This window comes from Condylura cristata, unplaced genomic scaffold (genome assembly GCF_000260355.1).
Source record: "Condylura cristata isolate star-nosed mole 26May11 unplaced genomic scaffold, ConCri1.0 scaffold00024, whole genome shotgun sequence".
NCBI classification, from domain to species: domain Eukaryota; kingdom Metazoa; phylum Chordata; class Mammalia; order Eulipotyphla; family Talpidae; genus Condylura; species Condylura cristata.
The window spans coordinates 31,004,644-31,015,660 of record NW_004567125.1 but is presented as its reverse complement, the minus strand read 5'-3'; the positions used below and the strand labels follow the sequence as shown (position 1 = coordinate 31,015,660).

At 56.2% G+C, this 11,017-nt stretch overlaps 1 protein-coding gene across 1 annotated transcript in view; it reads left to right on the top strand.

Annotated features, from left to right (window-relative positions):
• Positions 1-10,955, top strand: part of MYO9B (myosin IXB) — a 65,200-nt gene extending 54,245 nt beyond the window's left edge. Inside the window, exons 24-39 of the mRNA XM_012728930.1 lie at positions 760-893; positions 1,100-1,287; positions 2,458-2,556; positions 2,637-2,810; positions 2,931-2,972; positions 3,323-3,434; positions 4,254-4,327; positions 4,669-4,861; positions 5,031-5,159; positions 5,643-5,748; positions 5,970-6,101; positions 7,890-8,013; positions 8,439-8,486; positions 8,832-8,980; positions 9,366-9,493; positions 9,615-10,955. Coding sequence (XP_012584384.1) covers positions 760-893; positions 1,100-1,287; positions 2,458-2,556; positions 2,637-2,810; positions 2,931-2,972; positions 3,323-3,434; positions 4,254-4,327; positions 4,669-4,861; positions 5,031-5,159; positions 5,643-5,748; positions 5,970-6,101; positions 7,890-8,013; positions 8,439-8,486; positions 8,832-8,980; positions 9,366-9,493; positions 9,615-10,030 — 2,248 coding nt within the window. The 3' untranslated portion in view covers positions 10,031-10,955. The remainder of the gene's footprint in view (positions 1-759; positions 894-1,099; positions 1,288-2,457; positions 2,557-2,636; positions 2,811-2,930; positions 2,973-3,322; positions 3,435-4,253; positions 4,328-4,668; positions 4,862-5,030; positions 5,160-5,642; positions 5,749-5,969; positions 6,102-7,889; positions 8,014-8,438; positions 8,487-8,831; positions 8,981-9,365; positions 9,494-9,614) is intronic.
• The last annotated feature ends 62 nt before the right edge of the window (positions 10,956-11,017 follow it).

Sequence of the window (11,017 nt, the reverse complement as noted above, 5' to 3'; positions counted from 1 at the left end):
CCAGAGGTGCAGAGATGGTGAGAGGTTTCACCAGAGACAGAGTGGGGAGCAGAACGGGTAGATCATTGAAGTACTCTGCTAAGGGGAGTAGCAGGCATGGCAGAAGAGGTCTGCTGCGCCATGTGGTCACCTCCAGGGCAGGCGGGGATCAAACTCATGCTGAAGTGGCTTTAGCTTCTTAGTGCTGTGCTTTAAGCCGCTGCGCCACCAGGGAGGGCAGTAAGGCCCCTTTTCTAGGGATGCTGATCCTCTTCGTGGGGGCTCATCTGTCCTAATCACCTCCCACAGACCACGGGACCTTGTAATACCATCACACTGGAGATGAGGCTTCAGTGTCGGAACTGGGGGGACACATAGCATTTAGTCCCCTTAGCAAAGGTCCTTTTCCCAAATAAGTCACCCTGCTAGGCCCTTGGGGTTAGCACAAGGACATGTCTTAGGAAGCTACCGTTTGTCCACCACATACCCAGGATTCACATTGTGGAATGATGTGGCTTCCTCTCCTGATATTTTTCCTAACTTTGTGGCTATAGAAATGTGGGAGGAGTGAGCAAAGGAGATAGCTTTGTTTTATTCTTACATGAAAATGGGGCCGCCTGAGCTCCCCTATCAGTTCACACAAATTGATCTGATTTTTAGTGACAGCATTCCAATGATAACACAGAAAGGTGTTTTTCTTTTTCTCTTTACAATAAAGTAAAAAAAAACTCCATTTTCACTTTCTGAGGCTTAAACAAAATCCCTTACTTTCTTCTCCAGATCCACATTTAAGAGACTTTTCCTGCCTAAGAACAAAGATAAGAAATACAACCTGGAGGGTGCAGAAGAGATAGAGAACACGGTGACAGGGCACGGTGTGATAGAAGCCACCGCCATGAAGAGGAATCTAGAAGGTGGGCAATCCACAGGATGGACACCAGAACCATGTGGACCCCTAGGGAGGTGGATGGTCCCCGTGAGGCCTTGAGTTGGCCATGGGCCAAATCTGGGTTGGTCTCAGACCCCTGCCCAGCTGGCAGTGTGGGGCTTTGGGTCTTTGTACTTTATGATGCCCCCACCCGGGAACCCACCCTGGTCAGCGGCTACTTATCTTCCTCAGCGCCCTCTAGCCACCAGCACCGCCAGGCAGGCGAGAAGCACACCAAGGAGCCAGGCAGTAAACTGAAGAAGAACCGAAACCTCAAGATTGGCAAAATCACCGTGTCAGAGAAGTGGCGGGAGTCGGTGTTCCGCAAGATCACCAACGCCAACGAGCTCAAGTTCCTGGATGAGTTCCTGCTCAACAAGGTGAGCACCCAGCAGAGGCAGGGAAGGGTAGGGGGTGCCAGCGGGGTGTGACCTGGGCCTCGCCTGAAGGGCCATCACCAGAATGCCATTCCTAGTGGGCCGGGAACAGGAAGTCCAGGTCCACAGGCCAGCATGCAGGAAGTTCCAGAAACCAGACCCTTGTCCTTTAGTTTGTCATAAGCTCATTTCTGCAAATCCAGCCGAGGCTCATATGGGATGCTTTGTGGTCTATATCCACCTTGCTTGAAGTAAATTCACGTTTTGCTGCAAAATATAGTGGGTCTTTGTCCCAGGGTTGTGAGACCATGTCACACTTGAACTCGGATTCAGAGTCTGGGATGTGCCAGCCCTGAGGGCTTCAGGCAAGGGGTCTTGGCCTGCCACAGTCTGCCGATGCATGTATGCACATGGACTGGATGCCCCGCAGAGGCCTTTGCCCCACCTTTCACACAGAGGATCCAGAATGATCCTCCAGGCACACCAAGTCCCACCAGGTCGCCCTAGGGTCCTACGACCTCACCTTGTCCCTCCACTCAGTGTAGCTGTGAACAGCTTCTCCTATTTGGGATCCACTTTTACAGAACACACTGGGTATCACTGTAGACACTGAGCACTTACCATGTGTGGCGGAGCTATAAACCAGCCGCGCCCTGGAATTGGGGTGTTCAAGGCCATGGGTATTCCCACTGCAGACAGAGCAGCAGTTGGGGAATCTCTGCTCAGGGGCAGTAGTGGACTGCTAGGGATGCTGAAGGGTCAGGGGCCCTATGAAGGATAGAGGTGTCCTGAAACAACCAGGCCCTTGGGCCAGCCCAGGCGCAAGGGGGTGGCCAGACAGCAGGAAGGGCGCTGCTGAGCCAGCCTCTCGGTCGTGTCTGGCCTCAGGAGACACTTGGCAACATCTGCGGATGTGTTTCTGGGCAGCAGGACTTTCTCTGCGACTGGCATATAGTAGGTGAAGCTGGTGGTGGTGTTCAGCATCCTGCAGCCCAATAGCTTCCCCTGGGCTGAAGGCCTGGGTGGGGCCAGGGTTAGCCAGAGGGCTTGGATTCTTTCCTGGGAGCCCCGGGGAGCAGGACAGGACTTAGGACAGGCCGGAGGGGTGAGTACTCAGCGGCCCCACCTCAGGTAGTGCAGGGTCAATGTATCCTTCCCTCCCTGTCTTTCCAGATAAACGATCTGCGTTCTCAAAAGACGCCCATCGAGAGCTTGTTCATTGAAGCTACCGAGAAGTTCAGGAGCAACCTGAAAACCATGTACTCTGTCCCTGTACGTTCAGCCCCACCCCAGGAAGACCCACAGTCCCCATCTGTGTGTCTTCCCTTGGGTCACTCCTTGCGTTCCCACAGAATGGGAAGATCCACGTCGGCTACAAGGACCTGATGGAGAACTACCAGATCTTGGTGAGCAACCTGGCAGCCGAACACGGTGAGAAAGACACCAACCTGGTCCTCAACCTCTTCCAGTCCCTGCTGGACGAGTTCACCCGAGGACACAGCAAGAGTGACTTTGAGCTGCCTAAGGTGTGTGGTACCATCCAGTGAGAGGGCTCTGACACTGGGGTCCTCTATGGCCTGGGGGCCAACTGGGGTGGGGGTGTTCTCAGGAGCTCATGTGGACCTCATCTTTGTGCTCCTTCACAGCAGAGCAAAGCTCAGAAGAAGAAGCGGAAGCAGGAACGCGCTGTGAGTATGTGTGTGAGCATGCGAGTGTGTGGCCATGTATTTGAGTCTGTGTAACGGGGGTCATGCATGGGTGTTTGCCTGTGACACACATACATGTGTGTGCGTGGTGCACACGAGTGTGGATATGGTGTGAACATGCTTGTGAGAACATGTGCATGAGTGTGTGCAAGCACATGGTACGTGAGTGCATTCTCTGAATACATACGGATGTGGGGACCTGCGGGCCACTTTCCCTGCCCACCCTGAGGAATCCTAGCCAGGGAAAAGCAGCCCCGGGCCTGAGATGCCGTCCATGCTGCATGATGCCATGGGGCACCTGGCTCGGTGCTCAGTGTCCTTCCCCTGCCCAGGTCCAGCAGCACAACGGGCACGTGTTCGCCAGCTACCAGGTGAACATCCCGCAGTCCTGTGAGCAGTGCCTCTCCTACATCTGGCTCATGGACAAGGCTCTGCTCTGCAGCGGTGAGTGTGCCTTGCCCGCCATGCCCCTGATTCTCTATCACACACACTCCCACAGTCCCCCATGGATGCCTCACATACCTGAAACCCCCCTTTACACCTCCTGACCTTGCACCAAACCCCTGGATCCCCATGTACCCTGAAATCCTGTCACCACAGCCACATCTCCCCTGCTCAGACCCCTCACCATCAACCTGGGGTAGAGCCAGTTCTCAGTGGCCGTAACCCCACACACCCATCTGGGCAGGAGGGACCCCGGTAGTAGCTCTGAGTCTTTGTAGACACTGCTCCTCCTGTCTGCCCTGCCAGGCCCTCTCACAGCCCCTCCCCCAAGTGCCAGGTGAGATCAATCAGTTGCACAAAGTCCTTGAAAGACAGGATAATGGAGATGGCCCACAGTCACCTGTCTGGGAGCCCTGTCAGACCCCCAGGGTCTTGGCACTGTACTTCCTGCAAGGACCAGCCAGGCCTGACCCATACTTAGGCCAAGTTCTCCCATCTCCTTGGTCCCGTGTCAAGAGCTACCTACCACCCCACTCTTTCATAAATATCAGGCATTTGCCACTGTCCTGAGACGACACCAGGGTTACCACCGGGTGTGACTGAGGTTCTGGTCCCCCAAACCCCTGCTTCTTATCCTGCCAGCCTGGGAGGTCACTGAGAGTTACCAGCTATGGATACCTACCCACATGGCTTCCTCCCCTGGGAATCAGAGCAGAGATTTTGTGACTCAAATTTAGAAGCTGGTCAGAGAATCCTAGCCATTGGGGTGGGCAGCCTCAGGCACCTGAGGTCCCCAACACAGCCTCTGTGACCTCCTAGTGTGCAAGATGACATGCCACAAGAAGTGCGTGCACAAGATCCAGACTTACTGCTCCTACACTTGCCGCAAGAAGGTGAGCCCGCGTTAGGTGGCCCAGAGCTTCCCATGACGACACTGTCCAGACAGAGGAGGCCATCCAGAGAGATGGCAGGAGAGGGTGGAACCTGTTCCTCCCTCCTCCTAGTTGGGGGAAGCCCCCAACTCTGTCCATGAGGGGACAGGGTCCCAAGTGTTGGGGCTGGAGTTTGAGCTAAAACTGACTGCCGTGTGGGAACCATGAGTGCTCCATGCAGAGAGCCACTGCTGGCAGCTGTTGGACTGGCCTGTGTAGCCTGCTGACCCCAGTAGCTGTGCAAGGAGGGCCCAGGGGTAAGTCGTAGGCCCAGGCCCTGACCTAAATTCCCGGCATTGCAGAGCGAGCCAGGTGCTGAACCAGGCCACTTTGGCGTGTGTGTGGACAGCCTGACTAGTGACAAGGTTTCGGTGCCTGTTGTGCTGGAGAAACTTCTGGAACATGTGGAGATGCATGGCCTGTACACAGAGGGCCTCTACCGCAAATCAGGCGCTACCCACCGCATACGGGAGCTCCGGCAGGCACTGCAGACAGGTGAGTCAGAAGAGTAGGAGACCTAAACACAGGAAAATGGGGGGTGGGCAGTCACAAGGAGAGAGCCTGAGGACAGGTGGGTCTGGAAGGCAGGTAGGTGCTGTGGCGGCTGCAAGCATAGCCCTCCCACCTGCTCCACACTTACCGGCCCCGCCTGCCCTTCCCATAGACCCCGCAGCTGTCAAGCTAGAGAACTTTCCTATCCATGCCATCACCGGGGTGTTGAAGCTGTGGCTCCGGGAGCTGCCTGAGCCCCTGATGACCTTTGCCCAGTATGGTGACTTCCTCCGTGCTGTTGGTGAGTCTCATGTGGGCAGATGACTGGGTAAGAATATAGAGTACCAAGTGCTTGCTGTGACCAGGAAGGCAGGACCACCCTGTCATCGCTGAGAAACTGATGCTCAGAGTGGCCAGCTGGGGGCCACCCTGGTGGCTCAGGGGGTTAAAGCGCAGCACTGTGAAGCTAGCCACAGCCACTGTAGCATGAGTTCCATCCCTGGCCCAGGGAGCTGACCCACGCGGCACAGCAGACCTCTCCTCTCTCGCCCACCGCTTGCTGCCCCCCTCAGCAGTGTGTTTCAGTTCTACCTGTTCTGCTCTGCACTCTGTCTCTGGTGAATCCTCTCACACCCCTGCATCATCTCTGGCCTGTGCCCTACTTCTTGTATGCAGAAATAAATAAATCTTAAAAAGCACACAAAGTGGCCAGCTGACCTTGGGTCCCTATCCTGGAGTGGATGGCTTAGGGCCCTTGAGAAACTGACACTCTCGGCCCTCCTAGAGCTACCAGAGAAGCAGGAGCAGCTGGCTGCCATCTATGCCGTCCTGGAGCACCTCCCTGAAGCCAACCACAAGTCCCTGGAACGGCTCATCTTCCATCTGGTCAAGCAAGTGCTCCCCCCACCCCCACCTGCCACCCACTGTCTGTGGGTTGGGGTCCCCAGGCCAGCATTCTCTGGCGGTCCTACACCAGAATGTTGGCCTGGCACCTTTGGCTACAGAATTGAGCATTTCCCTCTTCCCAGTTACACGACCCTTTCCCCATAGCCACCCAGAGCTCAGAACTCCCTGGTCCCCTGGACACCCCTAACTGCAGCTTGTCATACAGGGTGGCCCTGCTGGAGGATGTGAACCGCATGTCGCCCAGCGCACTGGCCATCATCTTCGCGCCCTGCCTTCTGCGCTGCCCTGACAACTCAGACCCACTGACCAGCGTGAAGGACGTCCTCAAGGTCACCACGTGAGTATCTTGTCAGGACCTGTGATAGTGGGATGACAAAGGATGACTCAGAGTCCGTGTGTACAAGAAGCCAAGCGGAGAGGGGCGACACAGCAAAGGTACAGCCCAGCCCCAAGGGCAGAAGATAAAAAAAAAAGTCAAAGAAGCAGGCAGGCAATCAGGGAATGCTCAAGTATATGGGTGACGTGTAACCATCTGGCCCCAGCCAGAACCAGGAAATCAGGGAGAGTCCAGGGAAGGCTCAGTGTGTTGGCAGCTCTAACCATGATATGTCTTGCTGTGTTCAGCATGTATAGATCCTCACACCAGGACTTTTGCCCTAAGAGGTTCCTTATCTAACTTTCCCTGTTCGTATCCTACGGTAAAGGCACTGAATGATCAAGGCAAAGACACAAAATAGCTGAGGCACAGAATAATCCAAATTTCCACATGTGAGTGGCCCCTGCCCCCAAAATGCTCAGGCCGCCCAGGCAGGAGCCCCACAACCGTTGATCAAGAGTTCTGGAACCCAGCAATGCCACAGTCCAGGCCATGCGTATTCAGAAGAGAACAGCTCGAAGCCAGTGTAGCTGGGGGTCGCCTTTAGTCCAGAGGTCCTCAGAGGACTTTGGTCACTTGGGTCTCCACCCATCTCGCTGCCCAGATCTGTTCTAATAAGCCCCTGCAACTTTTGCAGTGAAGCAAAACTGCTAGCAGAGGGGTTGAGGTACCAGGCTGCAATGATGGAGGGAGGCGCCCCTCAGAGTGGAGGGGGCACATAGCCCCAGCCTCACCCGGCATCACAGGTTCATGTGCCGCCAGTAGCCATGTGTCAGCGTCTCTTCGGCAGGCATCACATCCGGTTAGAGGCCTAAGAACCAGACGAGGACAAAGCCCTTCACCCCTCATCTCGCGGTGAGGGGTGCAGGGTGAAGCCCGCATTTCTGCCTTGGGAGCTAGGAGAGCCGGCAGTAAATTGAAATAGGTTGTTCAGGTTTCTTCTTGCTCCCCTGCTATCTTCACAGGCATTTTCAGATATCAGTCACTCAAGGATGTCATTTAGGTGGCAACTGTAAGACTAAGAGCCTGAAAATATGCTCCCCCAGCCACAGGCTGTGGTTAATACAGTGACAAGCAGTGAGAAGAGCCTGAGGTAGCCCTGACAGAGCCCTGGTGTTGACAGACTTTTCTTCCAGCCTCTTCTAGCACATTCTGTGGCTTTTTTGTTGTTTTTGTTTTGTTTTGTTTTACATTTTGAAAGGACACGTTTATGAGGAAGAGAGGCACCTGTTTAGTCACAAGCAGGCAGGAGAGCTGCTTGGTTCTTATGTGCCACCTGCTGATAGGGCCCTTGAGTCATGGCTGACTCTCCAGCTAAGCTGTCTCCAGTGCTGGCTTCAGGCTGTCTCCCAGTACTGACCACTCTGGCTGGCCCTGAGCAATAGGCCACAGGTCTCAGCAGACCTTCAAGAGACCTTGTGGCCAGCTCCCTGCTGCCCCGGGACAAACTGCCTAGCCTAACCCTGCGGGGCGGGGTGGCAGCGAGGAGCTCGTTCCCTCTCACCCACCATTGCTGTGCTTCCTCTTTCAAACGAGGCGCCTAGCACTGTGGCGCAGGCTCGGGGGAGTGAGCTACCCGAGGTCACACAGTTAAACGCACTGCGACGGGAGCCGCTGTTGTGTCCCTGGCCCTGCTTGGTCTCCAGTTTCTGCCCGGACCACCATTGCCATGGTGTCCCTAGACTCTGGCCCCCAAACCAGTCATCAAGGTAGTCAATGCCTGGCCCCTCTTACGGGCCTTTTCCACAGATGTGTGGAGATGCTGATCAAGGAACAGATGAGGAAATACAAGGTGAAGATGGAGGAGATCAATCAGCTAGAGGCTGCTGAGACCATAGCCGTCCGCCGACTATCCCTGCTGCAACAAATTGCTGTGAGCACTTGGCGTGGGGGGCGGGGGTCTGTCAGACTGGTCAGGGCTGCACAAGTGGGTGGGGCCTCAGGAAGTGGTCTGGGAGCCAAGTTTCACAGCTCGACCGCACAGGCTCTTGGCCACAGGCAGTGTGGCCAGGAGCCTCATGGTAGCATACTTGATAGTGAAATCCTTGCCTTGGCGAGCCGACTGCCATCCTCATTGAGGCTTGTGCCAGCTGTCCCTCTCAAAGGGTAGTGGAGGCCTGTGACCCCCTTGGTAGTAGTTTGGGTCATCCTCCATTGTCAGCCCTATGGGGGGGCTGGGGAAGAAAGGGGAGAGGGCTCTGGGCTCCTACGGGAAGACCCTGTCTTTGTCCTCTGGGCATGCATGGTGTGGGGTACTGTGTCATAGTTGTGACCTGCTGTGGTTCATCTCTCCCCCAGCCATGGCCTCTCAAACTGGGGTTTTCGTCTCCCTATGAGGGGGTCATGGTATGTACACATTCAGTGGGTCCATCCTGCAGGTCTCCTGGTGCAGTGCATGCTGGGGTTCCCCTTGGCCCCCCCATGGATCCTTGTAGGATAGCAGAAGCATGTCCTAACTCTATGAGAATGCATGCTGGGAGAGGCCTGTTGCCTGCTGACCACCTGTGCTGAAAACAACTAATCAACCAAGCACTGACCACTCTGTCCCTGCGGGACCCCTGGAGAAGCCTCACTTGTCCCACATCAGAACTAACCTCCCCGGCCCTGCTCATGCCCCACTGAGGACCTGTGAGTACTGACCCTCACCTGACCAGAGCCACTGGCCAGACTTCTTCCAATTCTCTATTGCAGAACAAGAGCCCCAAGATCCAGGCAAGCAGCAGCGGAAATGGCCCAGAAGAGTTGGAGGTGCTGCCGGAGGAGGAAGAGGTGGCCGGAGGTGATGAGGACCGTGAGAAAGAGATCCTCATCGAGCGGATCCAGTCCATCAAGGAGGAGAAGCAAGTGTCCCTGGCCCCCACCATCCTTGTTTGTGCCGTCTGACCCCCATCCACCGCCTCCACCCCCACCTCAGCCCAGGGGACATAGTCGTCAGGGGGCTGGCTGACTAGGCTCAGTCCTGGCATCCAGGACCCACCTTGCAGGGTGCTGCTGTCCAAAAATTCTACCACAAAGGCTTTTAGCGGGCCCTGCTTAAACTCGATTCTTTAAAAAAGCCTCCATGCTTGACCACAGGGAGCCACAGTATCTTACAGGGAGGGCAGGGCTGACAGAGGAGCAACAGCTGGTCTTAGCTGGGGAGGCCCTCCGCGGACCCGGTGCCTCCAGGAGGTAGGGTTTCACCATGAGGCCGCCTTGGACATCTTGATGCCCTCACTCCCCCAGGGAGGATATCACCTACCGGCTGCCGGAGTTGGACCCTCGGGGCTCCGATGAGGAGAACCTGGACTCAGAGACTTCGGCCAGCACCGAGAGCCTGCTGGAGGATCGGGCTGGGCGGGGGGCCTCGGAAGGTCAGTATTAAGGTAGCGTCTGCTTTTTTCCTTCCCGTGTCCACCCCCCGGCAGGCCCCAGGGCGAGGGTCCATCTGCTGGTCCTGAAGCTGCAGTAACCCTGCCATCTATCTCTCAAAAGGGCCCCCCGCATCTGTTGTCCCCTGTCCCAGTGCGCCCACCCTGAGCCCCTTCCCTGTGGCGGCCACCCCTCCGAGACGAAGGCCGTCATCTTCCATGACGGTCAGAGTGAAGACCCCCAGGCGGACCCCCATCATGCCCACGGCCAACATCAAGCTCCCACCTGGCCTGCCGTCCCACCTCCCTGGCTGGGTGCCAGGCACCCAGGAGGCCGCTGCCCCCGTGAGGCGCCGAGAGCCACCTGCCCGCCGCCCGGACCAGGTCCACTCTGTGTATATCACGCCGGGTACTCTCCTGCCCATGCAGGGCATCTTGGAGCCCCTGGATGAGGACAGCCAGCCAGCCGGGAACAGGCGGAGGTACTCAGACCCCCCAACCTACTGCTTACCCCCCACCTCGGGCCAAGCCAATGGCTGAGGGCCCACAGCTGTCAGAGTCCATACACCCAATGACCTGGTGCCGGAGCTGGGTGCCGGGGCTCCAGGTCCAGCATTCAGCTCGCTGAGAAGGGTCCGGAATGCAAGCTGCAGGAGCAAGGAGAGGTGGACTCCAGCCCCAGCCCGAGTCCAGGCGAGCGCGCCATCTGCAGCCAGGCCACCCTCGTTGAGCTCCCACGTCGCACAGACATGCCTGCTCCAAGCGTGGATCCCAGCAGGTGGCCTGGCACCCCCCCAACTCCCCTTTTGTATGTTTTCATAACTTTCTTTGTGCGTGGTTTACATAACTTTAAATTGTAACAGCCTTAACAGAAGACCAAATTCTTTTTTATATGTGCCTGTACAAACTTTTATATTAATGTCCTGCATTTCCCTTATGTCTGAACGTGAATCTTCAGAGCAAAGCCTGGAGGACTGGGATAATTTGGGGCCTAATGTTAGGACCCAACTTAAGGGCTTTGACTCTCTGGCCAGCTGCCGCCTGGCCAATATTCCTTCAAGGGACCAATGGGCAGTAAGCCCTTCTTTAGGGACCACAGCTTTGGCCAGAGCTAGGACACAAGGAGGGAACTGGCCTCCACCTGGGGCACCACAGACCTCGCATCCCAGGGAACTGCAGATGTGGCCCGCACTTCTCAGTCCACTGTGCCCTTGACGCGGAATCCTGGCAGCAGCAGCTGCCCTCGGCACAGCCTGTCTGTCAGAACAGGAGCTCGACACTCAGGACTCCACACAGTGGGAAGGACAAGACCTGCGGTTTCACTTGCTTACAGATAACAGTGAGAGCCTGAGAGTCTCCAGAACAGGATTTCCCTCCCTCAGGCTCAGCCCCACCCAGACATGGCCACAGGTCTGGAAAGTAGGAGCACCCTACAAACTATGTGAAATAAAGAAAAAGTGCCTAAGAGGTGTTTGCATGCAATTCTTTCCTCAGATCAGCTTGGGGCCAGTAGAGAGGTGATACACT